This window comes from Sinohyriopsis cumingii, chromosome 1 (assembly GCF_028554795.1).
Source record: "Sinohyriopsis cumingii isolate HCF-2022 chromosome 1, ASM2855479v2, whole genome shotgun sequence".
In the NCBI taxonomy this organism is placed as follows: Eukaryota; Metazoa; Mollusca; class Bivalvia; order Unionida; family Unionidae; genus Sinohyriopsis; species Sinohyriopsis cumingii.
Genome location: NC_142961.1, coordinates 94,866,631 through 94,887,099, shown reverse-complemented (window position 1 = coordinate 94,887,099; position 20,469 = coordinate 94,866,631). Strand labels below are relative to the sequence as shown.

Sequence of the window (20,469 nt, the reverse complement as noted above, 5' to 3'; positions counted from 1 at the left end):
GAAGGAGCTGAACTAATGTAAACTTCAAAACGTTGTAATGCCAATATCAAAGCCAAACATTCCTCATAAATGGTTGAGTAATTTCTTTGATCCTTATTTAATTTCTTAGATTGCTCCAACCCCAACATCACTTGCATTACCAGACAGTTTAAATGATTGGCTGAAATTTGGAGTTGTATGAACTGGCGCGTTTTTAAGAATGGCTTTCAACTTGTCAAAAGCCTCCTGACATTTTGCAGTCCAAAGGAACTTGTTTTTTTACTCAATAAATTTGTGAGGGTTTCAGCAAATCTAGAAAAATTGGAGCAACATTTTCAATAGTATCGCATCAGTTGCATTTTATTTACAGGCACGGGAAAGTCAGAGATAGCCTTGACTTTAGAATATATTGGTTTAACTTGCCCATGTCCCACGATGTATCCTAGAAAAGTTACACTAGCATGGCAGAACTCACTTTTAGACAAATTAATTGCCAAACATGCATTAGTGAGTCTATTAAAGAATTTCCGAATTGTTGCAAAATGTTCTTTCCAGGAGTCGTTGTAGATGATGACATCATCGATGTAAGCATCACAATTGTCTAGACAAAAGGTAATCATATTCATGAAACGATGAAATGTACTTGGCGACCCTTTCATCCCAAACGGCATTACTTTATATTGGTAACGTCCATCTGGAGTCACGATGCCGAAATTTACTTTGCTCTTTCCGTTAGTGGAATTGCCGAAATCGTTTCAGAAGGTCAAATATGGTGACATACTTGGCATTCGCGACCTTTATCAATACAGACATCAATTCTTGGTAATGGAAATGAATCTGTTTTTGTCACACTATTCACCTTCTTATAATCAGTACACATAAGGAAAGTTTTATCTGGATTTGGAATAAATATGCATGGTGAACTCCGATCACTTTTACTGGGCTGTATAAAATTATTCTCCAGCACATATTGAATTTCTTTTTTCAAGTATTCGTGTTTGAGAGGGTTTGTCCTGTACGCGTTTTGTTTCACAGGTTTGGAATTTGCAATTTCAACGTCATGAAAAAAAATTGTAGGAACATCTGGAAAAAGTACTCATATTCAAATAATAACTTTTTAAGTTCATTTCTTTCTTGCTCTTGCAAATGTGAAAGTTTCTGGTCCAGATCTTTCATGATTTCTGAAGATTTGTCACTCCAATATCAGTAGAATCCGATGATATTCATTCATGTGTGGGACAGGTACAACTAAATTAATTGCATGTTTTACATGGCTATCTCTTTCAATATACTCGTACTCCTATAATTTATTTAGATCCCAGGAGTACTAATATTCTAATTTGACTCAATCATTTTCTTCTTAACTTTATAAGGGCCGTAATATCTAATCTGAAAAATCTTTTGAAGAATGAGTAAAAGAGACAGAACCCTATTATTGCTAGCTCAAAAGTTCTCTCCAATGAAGTTCTGTCAAACCATAATTTCACTTTTGACTTGAAATGCTGAAAGCCAACTTCTAACAATATAGGCTGGAAAGTTACAGACCTAACATTTGACCAGTGACCTGATTGGATCGATTTAGGAAGGCCAAATTGAGTAAAACACTATATCAATTTTTTAAAGATTCCTCAGAGGGATTGCCTCTGGAAACCTTGTTGACGCACACATAATGGTCAACAGGTACTGGTTACCTGACTTGGTCTTGGGTAAGGAACCAACACAATCTACCGTAATTCTACTAAATGGTTCATCAAAGGCAGGGAGAGGTTGTAGATGAGGCTTACGTATTTTCTGATTGGGTGTTCCTGCCATTTGACAGGTATGACAAGATCTTCAGTATTTACCAGCATCACTTTTGATATTTGGCCTATAGAAGTGAGTCTAGATCTTGTCATAAATTTAATTAATCCCTAAATGAGGAGCCACTGGCGTTTCATGGCCCAGCCAAAGTATTTCCTGTCGGTAAGGTTTCGGAACTACAATTTGATAGTTCACTGACCATTCGTCATCAGCAGTTACCTCGGGAGGTCTCCATTTTCTCATAAGAATTCCATTTTTAATAAAATAATAGACAGGAACTTCAATAGCTTCAGTTTCACTAATGGTCTTTTGAAACAAACAGGAGATCTCAGGTTCTTTTTCTTGTTCGACGACAAGGATAATGAGTAGTTAAATGAGGATCACTGTGTTCAATACATTCTGATTGATCCAAATAAGGAGTGAAAGTGACCTCATCAAAAGCCTGATTAATAGATGTGTCAGTTAAAGGAATACTTTCCTTATCAACATCATTTTCAAGAGCTTTCTTTGCCATAGCTCTGGTAGCTGCACAAGCTGGGAATAAATCAGGGGATTCTTTTTCAACTGGTCGACTTTCTGATCCAGGCAAGGCTTGTCAGTTACAAGTGCATTAACCACAATCTTGTCTCCAACTAGGTCGTTGCCTAGTAATAAATGAATGCCCTCAACGGGTATAACATACACTGAGCCGACTGTCACGGGTCCTGAGACTAAGTCTGATGACAAATCTACACAATGGAGAGGAACATTAACAAAGCCGCACTCTACTCTCTGAATAAGAACATTCTCATTAGAAAACACTTCTCAGAAAAAGGCAAAGTACCTGGCAATTAAAGACTCTGAGAAGCTCCTGTGTCCCTTGAAATATTAATAGAGATAGGATTGGCTGAATAACCAACGAGTGATATAGAACCCTTCGATATTAACGGTTAATAATCCTCCATAATAACATCAGACTGGGCTTTATTAGACCCAACAAATGTATTGCTTTCAATACATGACCGTGACCTTGACCGTTTAGAAATACATAATTTGGAATAGGTCTGTCTTGATTCTGATGCCTATTTTTCAATTTGTAGCAATCAGAAAGAACGTATCCTTTTCTTCTTGCAAAAGATACACGTAGGAAGTTTGATTTTTTTTTTTTACTTTTAAAAAGACTGATGAGTAGAAGTCTTATTTACAAAAGAAACTACGGTTTCAAGAATCAAATCCAAAAATAATCCAAGAATAATCCACGAATAATATTTTAGAAGTCCAAATAATAAAATGTTATAGTGATTTCAAGCTCGAGAACCGACGAAGAATCCAAAATGGAAGGCGATGACGTATACTGTAACCTGTTCTGTGTTGAAGTCTACAGTTCATCATAGAAACACAATAATTGATCCTCCGGTTTTGGAAATCCAAACAATTTTTTTAAAGAAATGTCTTTGTTCAAGAATTCTTTATGAGCACAAAATATTTGCAGAGAAAAGAATTAATCTTTTAGAATCCGAAAAATTAAAAAAATCCCTCAAACACTCAAAACTCAATACTGGTCATAACAGAAGAAAACAACTAGAGATCAAGTGCTTAAAAGCCCAAAACTCTGAGATCTCTCTCTAAACATCACTATTAATACTAAGAATTTCGCAATTTTGGAAATACCTTATTGTGAAATAGAAGATCACGTGATCATATTTGCATATAAAAATCACGTATGTCCTTGATAAGAAACAATCATTTTACTCCGAGAAAAAGTTGTTTACTTGAGCCTCAATCAAGGCCAGGAACTAAGTAAAAAGTAGAAACAGTATTTCTATTATTATGTATTTATGAAAAGATTCAGGTCAAACTGAATTTTCTGGAAAGTATCAAATTCCTAGTAAACAACATTACATTACATTAACATGTAAAGAAAACAAAAAGATTCTAAAACCCACAAACAATCAAATCAAACCAAACACAAATTAAATCAAATATGAATTAAACCAAATATACGTAACAACGTCTTGAATGAGTTACAAAAGAATCTAACTAAGACAGCTATAACATTTGCTATCCCTTTGTTACGGTACGTAGTACTTGATATGTTAACCAATGAAATATTCGAATTTATAGTACCTCAGCAATTCTAATATTAAGTGAATTTTTGTTGAAGTTTGTTTTTGTTTCAAGTCCCAATCGACGCATTTCTTTGACTATCAGGTGGACATGAATGAGTCATTGAAACCGCATCTTGTTTTTGGTGTCAGTAAGAAACCATAGGTAATAACCCGTATTTCTTTGCCAGTTGTGACAAAGCTGTTGTTTTAAATAGCATGTACATATGCTGTGCGTATGTTCGCTGATTTTCCTGAATTTTTATTTAAACAAAATACATAGCTAAGACTACTATCGCTCTACAACGCATTTTTTTCAATTCTTCCACTGTTGGGACTAACTTAGCTTTAGCAACAATATAATTATTTATAAAACATTTTGATCATCAACGTTAGATGGAAAGATCCGGTCCAGAATGCGACGTATTTGAATTACTCAGCGATGCTCGTTGCTAAGTATGAAGTTCATTTTCATTCATCTTTTATAAATAAAAAAATTAGTGATTGTTTAGAAAAAGCAAAATAACAATTTAAATACAGCGATTCCTGTGAACATGTACACTTTAACAAATGTCAAAAAGACATTACATATTTTATACTGTACAAATACCACTACGATATTTATGATTCTATGGTGCTATTGATTATTAAAATAGCAATAGACCAATAACTATAATTATGCATTAAAGTATTAGTAAAGATTTGAATAATCTAGTTGTTGTGCTATTGTGGGTTAAACGCCATTTTTCAGCACATGATAAGCTATACATGGCTCCCAGTATAATTGGTGAAGAAAGAACCCGGGACGAACCCCCGACCACGAGCGAAGCTACTGGAAGCTTTCTGAAATAGCCACATTAGCCAAGTCCAATGCTCGAATCCACGCCGTAAGGTGACATGGCAGTGATCGTCAAAGGCCAGAGCATTATCCCATTCTGCCACTCTTGATATCGGTATTAAAATATAGGCAGAAAAACGTAATAAGCTGTTACAAAACCATATTATCTGGCAGTCATGTTATAATCCTTGGCCTAAAGACAAAGTTGTATGGCTCATGTTGAATGTTTTAAAGAGTAAAACTAGACCTATGCTTATCAGTGACTGAAGAAAAGGAAATCAGAGGGAAGACTCACTTGTTAAGAAGCAGAAACTTATTGCCGTCTCGATGAACGCACATTCCGTTCTGGGAAATCGTTGTGGGTCCTATTTCGATGGTCCTTTGTCCGACTGACCATGATCCATGCCACTCACCTGGGAACACACAGTCTGAGCCTGAAATTAAAATATGAAGTCTGTAATAATCATGGCTCAGACTGTGGACATTGTCTTCAGTGTTGTGTCTGTGGTAATCATCCTTTAGACTGTGGTCAAGGTTTTCAGTGCTATGTAAAGGGTAAGAAACGATTGTGGTCTATGACTTTTAATATAGTTAAATAAATTTCGTGCGTGTTTGCAAGTATTCATTAATGACAATTCATAAAACTGAAATACACTACCTGCCACGCAGCATCCTTAGTGATAACGTAACCCTGGCAATGATCTGAACGGACTGGTATTTAATATAATGCACCTTATGATATCTATCTTTCAAAACAAATTAAGACGTAATTTAGTGTTTTGTACTCATTACAATTTTGAAAAGTGCATTAAAACAAAGATAAATGGTATTTCCATTTTCTTAGTAAAACTCTTTCCTCCGATGGAATCAATTGATATGTATAGATGCAAACACACTTGCCCATTTGCCAATTGTCATTAACACATGATAGATGTGACATGACATGTATGCATTTACATCATCAATATAATCATTGCCGCGTTGCTATAGATTCACGTATCATAATCATTATGACATTTGTCAAATGTCGTCCAGTTATAATAGTTTTTTGCAATCAGCAATGTCGGGTCCATGGTGCTGTCTGGGTAGAATTCGTTTATTCTTTCATGCATGTTTTGGATCGATGAGCTCAATTATTTAATATAAATCTATCCTCTGATACAAAATCGTTACTATGGTAAGATACATCCCATTTAGTACATGACCAGTGTCGAAAACGGACACTCTAACAAGCAGTTTTGGATCTAAGCATTGCTTCATTAAATCGATATTACATAGACAACTTCTAATGAGTGATATAATCCCTTTTGGCGCACCTAAATATAAACTATTGACCTTTTGTGTATGATTAATTCATCGACAATGAAATTCTTGGCAATCACTCAGATGCGGAGATATCTCAAATTACTGTACCATGAAGGATCAAATCTAACTTTTAAACCGTCACCGAATCTTCACAGTATTTTTTCCCATCACAGAATTACTTTCATTGATACTAAGTTATATTTGCTCTTAATCGTCATGCTCTCTGCATGCTTATGGAAAAACTGAAAGAATAAGAAAAATATTTTAGTTTTGCAACGTCTATAATTCTGTGTTAGGAAAAATATATGTTTGATTTGTACAAGCACGACAAACCTTGGTATGAAATACCTTATTGAATCACTTCACTACCACGAACAGAGACATTCGTTTGATAGCACAAATGTGTTTGTTGTTCCGGTGGCTAAGTGATTAGAGCGTCAGCCTCGGATGCAGTAGGTCTCAGGTTAGAACCATGGCCGAGTCATACCAAAGACTTACAAAATTGGTACTAACAGCTGCCTCGCTAGGCGCTCAGCATTAAGAGGTTATTGTTAGGACTGGTCGGCCTGGTGTCAGGATAATGTGACTGGGTGGGACATGATGCTAAATGTGTTTTTCGTGATGCCCCATATCTAGACATCACAATAAACTGCCACACTACAGATATGGTAGCGATATGACTGAATTTTGTTATAAAAACTACGGTAAAATCAGAATCACACATACACACACACTTCTTCTTGTTGTTTTGGATTTAATACCATTTTTCAGTACAATGTAGGCTATACATGGTGATCATAGATCTGGTGGAGGAAGAACCCTGGAAAAAATCCCGTTAGAATCATGGTTACAAGAAAAGCTACTGGCGAGCTTTCTCACATACCCACATTGGCCATGTCCGTGACTCTAACCTATAAGCACTAATGCAACTGTTATTTGGCCCATTATTATTTGTCAGAGAGTCGCCAAAAAAGAAGAGGGCACTTCATAGTTTGTAAACACTTGCACATTTGAAAGTGTTGTCAACTTCAGATATGACTGAGTATAGTTCAGAAATCTAAAACTGTTTGTACACACTTCTGATGATTACCTAAACTTTATTACAAGCCCAAACTCTGTATTGGGGTCGCTTATCCTATTGCAGAGGAGACAAATTATTTAATACAGTAAATATTTCTTCCAAATATCAGATGTCCCGGGACCAATGTAAAAAGACACAATACGACTGGAGAGAAAACAGGAGGGTCTTACTCTAGTTATACAGGACATCGGTGATTTTGAATCAAATGGATCAACACATTATCTCAGACGATCGAAACTGCCTTTTCAATATGCTACCAAGCCAGCATGTGATCCATCTAATCCCGCAGTGAGATTGTCTTTATGCCCAACAAACCAAATGTAGTTCGAACTTGTAGCAAATAAATACATCCAGCAGCAGAGGGGGGGAACAGACCGAAACTAAAATAGTACTGAATAGACAAAAACAGTTTCGGTTTACTTATTTCGACGATAAACCTTTCCATGTAGACCATAGAATAAAAAAAAAAATATCCCTGAACGTCGAATAATTTCTCTCGGAGAGACTCTTCGACGACCCGGGAAATGCAATAACATCCGCGCGCTGACGTTCTTGGTTTACTTCAATAAATCTGAAACTATTCCCCCGCGGGTCGTCATTGACACGGTCGGTCGGTCCAGCCCCCCCCCCCCTCTGCTGCTCTACGAAATGAGTTTCCGAGCGCGTTAACGCGCCAAGAAAACATTTTTATGTTAACCATACAGTGTATCAAGTCCGATACGGTATCTTGTTCTGGGATCGTGTAAATTTATTGTCACAAATCCATGCTGGTTTCTTTGAGCGCGACTAAAGAAATTCCTAAATTTGACAATATCCATATCACCGCTGCACCAGGTTTGATGAATATTTCTCAGCGTATGAACATCAACTCCATTAAACACCGCAAGAAGATTACAGTTATCGCGGATCACTTTAGGAATTTGTGTATAACGCTGAGTAACATAAATGACATCGGTGTTTTTATGACGACCCCGGGAGAATATTCTTGCAGGATTTTTTTGCTTGTCCAGCATCACATCATCATACACTACTAGGTTATTTATTCCCCCGTCGAGGTCCTCAACGCTGGGAGCTTCTTCGATATCAGTGATAAATTCAACTACATCCTCGTCGCTCAGCGCTTTTGCACTCTCATTAAAATCTTTTATAACATCATAACAACGTTGATCATCCACAGATGGTGCTACCAAATACAGCTTATCCCACTTCATCCACTTCATAATCAGGTTCAGCAACAACTGCGTTTTACCCGATCCTGACGGTCCAATGATAATCATTCTGATAGAATTTGGCAACACCGAATTATGCTTGATTGGCTCCCTTCGCCGCGTCGCAGAAAAGTCTGTAATTTCCATTTGTATACAAAGAATAATAATTATGGATCTATATTGTGTGAAGTGTCGGGCACGAACCCCTACGAATGATCTAACAACGGTTACAACAAAAAATAACAGACTAGCAACTTCAGGTACGTGTACGCGATGTGGCACAAAAAAATTTAAATTTCAAAAAAAAAACGAGGTGGTGACATTGCAGCCGCCCTCGGACGACTTCCAGGTACCCCTTGGGGAAAGTATCCCGGAGAAAAACATCTCCCAGGATACAATTACTGCGGTCCGGGAACACGACTGGATATCAGGCTTGACAGCAACGATCAGCCCAAACCCGGCGAGTATCCGATAAACGCTATCGACGCAGCGTGTCACATACATGATATTGCTTATCGAAGTAAAGATCTACAAGACAGGCATATCGCGGATGTGAAATTAATTCATGCACTAAGCGCCATAAAAAATAAATCATTTAGGGAGTCACTCGCTAATTGGTTAGTAAGATCAGCGATGAAATCTAAATTAGTAATCGGGGCTGGATAATTAATAACGATGCAGACAAGTCCAAGGACTTCCAACGCTAGTGTTTCCATGCAAGCGATTTATTATTCCCCGGCCGGATACTGGAGAGGTAATGCAGCAATTAATAAACTCGCCAACGCGGCATCAGTAACACGCGAGGTTGCCAAAAAATGGCTGTCAAAACAAGCAATATGGCAAATCTACTTACCGCCGCCGAGACAAATTAACTTTGCACATTTTGATGTTAGTACCCCCAATGAAGTTCATCAGGCTGACATACTATTCCTGCCTCATGATACTGTCCGCAGAAAAATATACAAATACGCGCTAACAGTAGTTGATGTTGCTAGTAGATACAAAGAAGCAGAACCGTTAGCGACTAAAACAGCGTCCGAAGTCGCCTCTGCGTTTTCGCGAATTTATCAGCGAGGACCTCTAAACTGGCCACGATTATTACAAGTTGATCCTGGCAAGGAATTTCAGGGCGCGGTGTCATCACTGACAAAGCAGCATAACGTTACCATACGACGAGGACATACTGAAATTCATCGGGATCAGGCAATTGTTGAGCGATTTAATAGAACACTCGCTGAGAGATTATTCGGATACCAGTACGCGAGGGAATTCATTTACGATACGAGATCTCGTGAATGGGTTGCAAGACTGCCAAACGTGATCCACGCACTGAATAATGAAATTACCAGAACAACAAACATGAGACCTGTAAATGCAATCACAAAAAAATATATACCCCCGATCACTAAAGTGATTCATGGACATGTTTCAACGCAGCCAACGACGCTAGCGGGTAATGTCACCGTTAGGTATTTATACGAACCCGGCGAACTCGAAGGAGGAAAAAAAAGAGCAACCGATCCCACATGGAGTGTTACCACACACAAGATATCCAGCATAACCAGATCAACTGGGAGAAACGCAATCTACAGATTAGATTCAACTGCTCCTCAGCGTGGATTCACACGCGAGCAACTTCAGGTGATCCCCGCGGATACACAATTACCACCTCGATCACTTAAATAACTGCAGCAGCACCTCTGCGTCGATTACACTCAAGACAGGTCAACATTACATTTTCACGCGTATGACCGCGACTACTATCTATTCTATCTACGGTAAATTGCCTTGGATTATTTTTCGAATACTGCCACAGCAATAAACAATTACAACTCGCGCAGTGATTATTCTGCTGTTGTTGTAATTGTATAATAAATGTTTCGTCGAGATCAAACTCGTTGCCATTTTTTTTGTCGCTCTGTTTGTAACCGGCTAATTTCTTTCTTATTGTATCATCAGCGATTGATCTGTTGATGCTGTCGTTGATAACATCATCTAATACAATTCTTCGTAACTGACCTATCCTTCTTACTCTTGACACGGCTAAATAAACTAAATTTGACCACTCGATGCGATCATCAACAATCCAAACTGTTGTATCTGAAATAGTTAGTCCCTGCGAACTGTGGATGGTCATAGCGTATCCTAGCGTCCACGGGGATTTGCTCATTTTCAGTGCCTGTTCAACAGCATCAATATCAACTGTGACAATATCATTTAATACTAAATTCTGTTTTTCCGATCTCCCAGGTATATCAACGTCGGTATTCTGCAATCGCGTATCAGCTGGTCTATAACACAATGGCACTACCAGCATTGGAAATTTCTTCTGATGTAACTGAAATAACCGCTGCTGAAGTGTGTCCCTGACTATCTTTCTACTTGCCACTATGAGATCACCTGGTTTCCACGTTTCCCAAAAGTCGCCCAGGGACGTTTCTGGAATTATTTCACGCATTATCTCACACTGGACTTTATTGGTTTGTAGCCTGATCAACGCCTTAAACTCTTTCAGCGTTTCATCGAGTGCTCTAACATCATTAGTTATTTCCTCATAATAATCTACAAAAGTTTTCAGCCACGTGTGTGGAGATTCACCTGTAAATGGCGGTGGTTGACCATGATCGCCGCACATCACCACTGCGGTATTTTTCTTTAGCAACCAATCCAGAAACTGTTTTAATGTATCCAACGGCACAGTGTCTATCTCATCCCAGATGATTATTCCAGGGATATATTTCGTTCCCATTCGCGTAGGAGTCCATGTGCCGCCGCTGTATTTGAAAAAACTGTGATACGTGCACGCGTTAACTTTCCGTTGTCTCATCTCCCTGGCAAGTCTATGTGTGGGTGTTAGCACAATCATGTCAGAGTTTTTAAATAATTCTATCGCGCGAGTTGTCTTACCGGAACCACCAGCCCCGTTGAGATAAACTGTTCTATGTCTCACAACAGGATCGTGCACCGGCGGCAGCGAAGTTGTCGTAGAAATTGAAAATTTCCCAGATATTTCTGCGCCGCGATATTCATCCTCGATTTCAACATCAGCCGATTCACAATATCCATGCAACATTTCATTTTTTATTCTCCATGAACCCCACGATGGATCATTCGGTATAACCTTATTCAACGCCGCTAAGTGTTTTTTATCGATATAGAATGAATCCGTTGCAACTCTCACTGCGTCAACGGGAAACCTATTAATCATCGACAATAGGTTTATTGATACATAAGCTAGCATCGAAGATCTCAAATGTGTGTACTGAGATGATTCTCCGTCGATATAACTAAAAACAGTTCCTAATTTTTCCCCGTTTGACAGAAACACATCTTCGCGGGTACAAAACGTATTATTCGTGGCGGCATCAGCGACAATAAGATCCAATTCGGCCTCGTCCATGATTAATCGACTATGATGTAGTTTATGATCATACGCTCCACCTTGAGTAAATTTTCCTATTATTCTTCGTCCTAGATCTTTTGCGGCGCTTTCATCAGTTTGGGAAATTTTAGGAGTTCTTTCGATGATAGTGTCGATAAAAGATTCTGGATACTCCTGGAAATTATTAGTTTCTTCGATGACTTGCGGAGTTGGCAACCAAACTTCGGTTTGACGACAATAACATATAATCGCGGTACTGACCGTCAGCGACAGCAGTATTCGACTGTCAAGCATGTATCGCAATAACACTATTGGGGCCCATCGCTTCTCAACGAAATGTTTACCAAACCAAGCATAACACACAGGATGTAAACCCGTAGCGAGTTTAAACGACGACACACAAGCAAACCCGGTCAGGTCAAAATCAGGTAATGGTCCGTTTATGGCAACTCTTGTCATCGAGCTTGTAGGATGACCAAACCGCGCAAAATACTCACTGCATTCTCCACGCCCAAGAAAACTTCCTGGATAACACGCCGTCATATCCACGGATATCATATCGCGGTGATCATACTGGGTATTCCACAAACCACCGTGCCCGTATTCGATACAGCTCTGTTGAATATCCTCGAGAAAGCTCTTCGGGGTTGGTCTCCATGAATTTCGTTCTCGGGCTATATGCGTGACAACACCCGGGACAGTAAAACACTGCGTCAGTAACGTATCAGTGTTCGTCGCATGATATTTTTCTGCGAGTTTTTTCATTTCGTGATGTAATGCCGCCGTTCTGTATACCTCCCCGTTGGGTTTCACAAACTGATCAAACTCTCCCTCGAGGTCACTTCGGAATAACCACACCGACACTGGATCGGTTTTACTTATCTGATAAATAAAATCAAACATAGAAATGCTTGCATTTCCAGAAACTCTTCGAGTTTCAATGCTGGCATTTCCGCTCGTGGAACCACTAGCATTTTCCAATTCCGGATAATACTTTACAACACGATCTCGAGGAAATATCCTAACCGAGTCAGTCCAGGCGTGACTGTTATGATCGATAATAGTTATTGGTGCTCCACGGGAATCATATTTACTCTTGTACAATACCTCACCGGTCAACGATGAAACCGTTATAGGAAATTTTAGTAATCGTTCGAGCTCGGCAACATCATTTACTGACGCTCCTTCATCCACTACTTTTGCCGCCCACGCTGCTATTTTAGTCTGTCTTAGCGGTGTTAGGCCGTTTCCTCGCGCGGCATTTTTAAAATGTTCCATTACTCGCTCGGCTACACAATTCATCCTGGAAGTCAGAGACTTCTCTGGGGATTTTATCAATGACTCTGACATCTTCATCGGGGCGAGTTTATCAACGCGTGGTTTCTTCATCGGATAAATTCCATAAATGACTGCGGTCACAGGATACGCTCTGGCATAATACGGTGTATCAATCCCAACAAGTACTCCCGGGTTTGAGTCTTTGGTTACGACGACGGTTTTTCCCCGTCGGGCATCAAGAATAGGGTCTAGTTTGTCTCTGATAATCCATGTTGTTTCACCTGTTTCCGTGTCGTCGACGCCAACGATAAATTTTATCTGAATGAAATATTTTTTATCATCGAGATACCCAATTATGTTCGACGCGATTGTATCGTTGATGGTACCATCAATGATGGCATTTTCAGAAATGATTTTATACGAAGACCACACATGTGCGGCACCATCACGACGAAACTCTTCTTTGGCGTTCTTGATAACACCAATTACGAGTGTGAGTTCTCGTCGTCGTCGATCAAAAGTTAACCGGTCAAGATCGAATCGACCTCGGGGAAATTGGAGATTTCCAGGTTTTATTCTGGATAGTCTTTCAAAACTCATTATTATAATTAAGACAAGTATTTAAATAGACAAATATATTATATGCACCAATGCAAGTGGATTAAACTAAATTCATCAGCGCCGTGTAGCAAACCATGCAGACACGAATACTGTGGACAACATGCTCAGCAGGTCCGCCGTGGAAGTCTAGGACCGATACCGTGTATCAGATGCGGCATTGGAACACGGGGAAAAACGCAATTATGTTCATCATGTGGTGGGAAACGCTATCGAGAACTGAAACGTTATTATGATAAAAAAAACTGTGATAACTCTCTGAGTTTCTCCGAGCGTGATTATATAAATAAGTTTTCAGACAAATTATGAATTAGACAATGATTTTGCTTATAATATAATGAATCAAGAATTCGTCCCCGAACAAGAATTCGTCCCCGAACAAGAATTTGTTCCCGAACAAGAATTTGTTGCACATCCAACTATTAAAAATTATGAAGCAAACCGCGACGGAGTAGTACGACACTGCAGACTGAAGAAACCAGTTGGTTTTGTAAGTAATACTGGTTATCGTCGATTTACTGCTCGAGGAAAGAACTATTCATGTCACCGTTTCGTCTATGAATGTTTCCATGGACTGATCAAGACCGGGTTTGTCATTGATCACATTAACGGTAACCCCCTTGATAACTCTATAAACAATCTTCGCGTGGTCACTCAGAGCAAGAACTGCCTACTGGGTAACACAGGGCGTTGTAAAACAGTTGCAAGAAGAGCTATCAAATCCATAAACGCAACCGGTGAAGAAATTGTATTCCAGTCAATAAACGCCGCCGGTAGGTATTTCGATATTTTTCCACCTGCTGTACAGTATGTCGCAGATGGGATCCGCAAAACAGCATTTTCAAAGAAGCTCAAACAGAAGATCACATTTAGTTATGTACCTCTTATCGTTGACACAAACGACGATAACTCCTCCACGAGTGTGTAACGCTCTGCAGAGTTGTCGTCGTCAGAGGATTTGCTCCCTTGAGAAAGCCACCTTGATAAAATATTTTATCGAGTTCATAACATGTAATCATTTATTTACCGTAGAATATATATTTTTTTACAAACAATATCCTCGTTTTACTGAATATATCCGACTGTTTTGCTCTTCTGTGCTTGTTATATGACCGCGCTCGAGAAAACATACAATTAAAATATTTTAAACAAGTCCCGCCCACTGCTAGAGCGAATTTGGATCTCGCAAGTAACAGTTGGGTTATATACGAAATCGCTCCCTAAGACCTTTGGGTCGATCGAAAGTCAGCACGCGCAAGCAAAACCATAAATTTAATCCGCCAATGGCGGGTGTCTTTTGTGCACCATCCAATGGTCGATTCAATGGATGGTTTTGCTCTGCTGCTGACCGTAGAAAATGACCCCCCTGCATGTTTGTGTCGTCTTAGGATAAGTTAGGATAAGTTAGGATAAGATTACATGTTCATTGTGCCTTTGCCTGCTATGACACTCGAATCAGAGGTAAAGGTTGTTTGTGTTGTCAAATAAATGTTTGCCGGGCTTGCTAGAAAACTCGATCCTAGAAGCCAGGATGTCTCGTTTTGTTTTTTGGCGATGCTAGTATTTTTCATGCATTTAAAAATATGAAAATATATAATAATATGAATCACGAAAATATAAATACCATACTTGTTGAAATTAAAGAATTACAACAGCGAGGTTTTAATATTTTACTAGACACTGAAACAATTATGTCAGATTTTGAATCCTTGAATGAGCTATCACGGCAGGGAAAGAACAATCTCTCTGCGAGATATAGGTTCATTAAGGGTTTGCAAGATCGCATTTACAGATCACTTGCCACGATAACTGAAAATCAGGTATCTGAATTTATTCCACTGTGCCGTGCAGTTGAGAAGATTCGTCTTGTATTGTCAAGCGAGTATGAGACTCGAAAATTAATTAGCACCAGGGTGAGGCAGTTAAAAGGTTATATAAAGGACACGGAAATGCCTGAAAATACTAGTATTTGTGACTACGAGGCCGACAAGGAAGTATAAATACAGCCGCGTGTGACTCACAGCACAAAGTGAAAGTAGAACCTGAGCTAGCGTGGAAACTCAAAGCGGAAGCGAAAATGCAGAGCATTTCACAAGCACATTTCACGGGTAAAAAAAAAGTGTATTATTTTTTTTGCCCGAGCGTGGAAACTCTTCGAGTTTTACATGAGAAATGCTTTGCATTTCCAGAGAAGTCCTTAGACTTCCAGGATTTGCTTAAGCGTTTCAACATCAATACAACAATGAGAATAGTTCATAATCTGTTCTCGTTGACACCAAACTGTGATTGTATTATTTTGCTGTAGCTGTGTTAATTGTGACGACGTTAACAAGAAGTCTTCGTCGCCGTACACGTCAACGATTATTTTAACGGGGAAATACTGTTCTGGGAATGTCTGTATTTGAAATGCGGTTTTTATTGCCTCGTGAAGAATTTGCTTATCATGAATATGAACTCGTGCGTGAATGTATTCACACATTATATACAACTGTTTTTTTTAAATGCGCGCCTGCGTGCTAAGCACTCGCATGAGAAGTCCTTTGGACGAGAAATGCAAAGCATTTCCAGAGAAACTCTTCCAGAAATGCTTTGCATTTCCAACGATGCCGGTTTTGATGGGGTATTTGCACGCGATGACGAAAGTGGACCACTGCAGAAAAAAAACTATTATTATGGATCCGTTGACTTGTCCTTGTCCTCGAAGAGTTTCAGGACTTCACCAGTAAGTTCACGGAGACAGTCTCGCCACGCAGGTCCAACAACCCCCCCCGTTGGTCGGTGAGTTTAAAATTTATCGTTGACAACCACGGATTATTACACCGCAGATAGACCACATTGATTGGTTCTTGCACAATCAGAAAACCAGGAGGGTCTCTTGGTGTAAACGTATACAGGATAAACCCCTGTTGGGCCGTCGTTGTGTCTGCGCTGTAGCTACCGTCAATGACGTCACATACAAGATTGACCGCAATAACATCTGTGATATTTACGATCCCGGGTGAGATGTGTCTGCCATCGGATGCTGTACTGTTGTCGTGCCTGAGAATAGTCGGCTGCGGTTTTGTTCGCGCGTACGCGTCAGTGATATCCTTGTAGGATTCCTCGATGAGATCCTGGACTGATTTTCGTAGCGTGCGCGCGTTATATCCGGGAAGTTTAAAATCTGGAATATCCTTCACGGGAATACCAAATAGGGTTGCAAAATTCGATCTTTTTTGGGTTCCATAATCGCCCTTGAGATCCAGTAGATGTTGAATTACTTTTTGATTCATAAATTCCATCGTGGATGCGAGTTTGTTTAGTTTTTCTATGGTGGTGATAATGTTCGTGCGAGAATGCAAAGCATTCCGAGAACTGCTTGCAGAAACGCTAGCGTTTCCAGTTCCAGGTTTTGTTATATCAGAGATATAATCTTGAAAATATACTCGCAACAGGTCTAGCTGTTGTTTATGTGCTTGTTTGATCGGATTAAAAAAATGAGCTTCTATGTCTTCTGGCTGGTAATTCCGGAATCTCCCGTCTTCGAAACCTACCCCTATTATATCCAAGGGGAGTCTATCTGATGTTGAAAACCGGGCTTGGTCTGATCGTAATTGATCTGGAAATAATAAATGCTCACCGTACACGAGGTCGTGTAGTTCTTCCTTCGTGGTCTCAAAATCCGATTTTTCAGGTTTTAGTGGATCCGGTCCAACCTCGGGTCGTTCTCGTGGCCATCCTAATACGGTCCTGATTGAGCTGTTGTAAATATCCACGGCGTATCCCGGTGTTGAGATTTCAATGACCGCAGACAGCGTTGGTTCGTGCGCGGCTATAGATATTTTGGCTTCCTTGCCGGTGATTCGTTTTATTTGGCGTTGTATCTCCGCGTTGATTTCTTCGATCTGATAACTCCCAGTGGGTAGCGTAATTGTATCCCATTCAAATTCACGTTGTGGGTCCGCGCTGGGTCTCCCGAACACAAACGAATTATTCGGCTGCTGACCGGAAAATGATGCCGACCTGATATTGGGCCAGCTGTGATACGCACTGAGCTTTGCTAATGCGATTTCATTCACGGCAATTGGAGTTGGAAAATTAATGCTGAATTCTGGTGTCGTCGAGGACACTGAGATCATTGTGGTCCTTACCGGTGTTGTGTTTGTGACTATTTGTTGAAGCAGTTCTTGTGGAGTTGCCATCAGTGACATTATTTATTTGTTTAGTTTTCAAATAGTCATTGTACACATCTGACATTAGTTTGAATTCAGAATCTGATATCAACGCAGCGTCGCTGGATTGCGCGTCTAACGATGATGATATCAGCGATGATAATTTCTGATATGCGGTCGTGGCTGTATTTAATTTTGTCGTGTAATCGTGTAATTTTGTGTTAGCACACGAGGATATTTTTTTTGCTATGATGCCGAAAACTCCTGCTGTTGCTGTAGCAGCGGAAACAGAGATCGTGGCAGCGACTACTGCAGTCACTGGAGTGACCGCTGATAGTATTACTCCCGCGGATGCAACAACGGCGGATACTGAATAAACCATAACGTCTAACACTGTTATGCGTCTGCGGTATTTTTTTACTTTTTGACTGGTTACTTCGATGACAGTTTTTAACTCAGATTGCCACTCACGGACTTGATTATATCGATATTGTTGAGCATCTGGAAATGTTTCAGATTTCAACGTTGACATTATTATTTAAAATCGCCGGCGATTTTCAATTACGCGGTAACCAATTGAGGCGTTGAAGCGACGAATTCCAAACAAAACCAGTAAGATGTTGCTGTTAAAGTATCGTCGGCGGCTTCAAGCATAAATGTTTCCTCGGCGTTGCTGTTTAGTATTACAGTGCAAACCCCGGAATACTTATCGGTGGAATGTCTCCAAGGATATGTTGTGAAGATTTCAAATTTAGCGGCTGAAAACACAGACAACCTGTAAACACCGGTGGCTGTTGCTGTATATTTGATAGTGTTATTTTGTCGTGACCATGTTCCGAATCCCGATAATACCGTGAATACGATGTTGGTGATATGCCCGGGAGTAACTCCAGTGGGGACTTTAATCAAACTGGTTTTGTTAACGATCTCAGGAATACCCGATACTATATTCTGCTGTGTTTGTTTGATCGTGTTAATGTTATTTTCTATTATCTGAACCTGATCTGAAAAACTTTTTTCCGTTCTGACTACACCTAACCGGGTATTAATCTTATTGATATCGTTGGCGTTATTAGTAAGATTTGGTATGATTTCAGAAAGTTTCGTGTCGACGACTGGAGGAGTCCCAAAGAACTTATCCACGGCCTCATCAGTTTTTGAGAAGTTTCTTCGAAGTCTTGTAAACGCGCCCACGTGAACATCATACTCTGCACGCAGCGTATTTAGTTTACCGTTGACGATGTCCACGTATTGTTTGTTTGACGCATCCTGGTCGGATTCGGGATTTGCTAACGCGGTTATTTTGTTGCCGCTCATGTCAAGTCCGCCGGTCATTACGTCGCCGGATTTTGTTACTTTATCGCTGACTAGGTCAACAACGAGTTTGTACTGCGCGTCGACGTATTGTTTATTTGCGGCATCTTCGAGACCTTCCGGATTTTTTAGAACGGTTATTTTGTTTCCATTCATGCTGAGTTCTCCTGTCATTACGTCGCCGGTTTTTTTCACACATTTATCAACGCCGCTATCAATACTGTCTTTGATGCTTGCGATTGATATATTCGAGTCCTTGATCCGGCCGCCATCACTAAATGCGGCGAAGTTATCCTTGGTAGCTCCAAGAACTCTGCGAATTATATCATTCCACCTAATGTTGCTCGTTCTTAGTTTTCCTTGCCTGTCTTGGAAAATAGCAACTTCATCTGGGTCAACTCCAGCTATATTCAAAAGATTATCGACTTCATCTCGGGTCGCATATTTTGAGAGATCAACATCTGTGCTTGGTTTGACTTTTCTTGTGAAAGGTCTCCCGTAAATATCCACCATTATTCTTATTGCTGTTTTTCAAATGCGAGCATGAAAATGCTAAGCATTTCTCGATGCGGTATATTCATACACTACTCGATGCGGAGACGTTGCTGCATTTCTTGAGATTGCATCAAGAACATTTAAAACCTCCCCCCCACAAATGGGCGGATCAATTAATGTTTGTGTTGGTAACGTCGACTGCCACACTGGTGGTACCGGGTACCCCGGTACTTTGCTGACATACTTGAGAAACTCAACTGGCGGTGCTAAACCGTACGAATCGAAATAGATAATTCCACGTGGATCGATCGCGTAAGCAACCCAGTGAGTTCCCGGACCATCTTTGTTGTCGAGATTGATAATGCCAGTTTCCGGATTCCGCGGCCGCGTCGGTAATTGATCTCGCATAAATACTCCTCTGAAATGTTTTATACGCAATTTTTTAACAGCATCGAGTAAATCAAAATTGCTCAACGGCGTTAGAATTTTTTTGGATACCATGATGGTGGAGTTCCTGGTAGTCTTAGCCCTGATCCGCGAGTGGATCTCCCCTTTTTTTTCTTGTATCCTTTTCCCGTTGCCTTCTTTAGTGCCATTCCAGCTGCGGTTCCAACTGCACCTAACGCTGCAGCTTTTGCCGCTGCGCCAAGTAATCCTGGAATTGCAGCAGCTAGTATTGGGATGAGGGGAAATATTCCACCGGTTTTAGTCATGTCCTTGATAGCTGCAGCAGAGAAATCAAGTCGGACACCGGTTTTTGCTGTTAGTGCCTTATTAAAATGTTTAATCTGAGTATTAGTCAACGACAGCTTGTTTGGACCACTACCAAGTTGATCTCGTTTTAACGTTATTGATGTCCCGCATGTGCTTGCGTTCTTCGATTGCAATTTCTTCGTTTGACCGGAAGTCAAGGTGACATTAACATGACTGTATGAC

The 20,469-nt window shown here is 40.0% G+C and overlaps 1 protein-coding gene across 1 annotated transcript in view; it reads right to left on the bottom strand.

Moving 5' to 3' along the window:
- The window catches only part of LOC149807373 (uncharacterized), a 49,236-nt gene that overhangs the window by 14,427 nt on the left and 14,340 nt on the right, over nt 1-20,469 (bottom strand). The window contains exon 2 of the mRNA XM_089937752.1: nt 4,997-5,135. Within this exon, the coding sequence (XP_089793878.1) occupies nt 4,997-5,135 (139 nt within the window). The remainder of the gene's footprint in view (nt 1-4,996; nt 5,136-20,469) is intronic.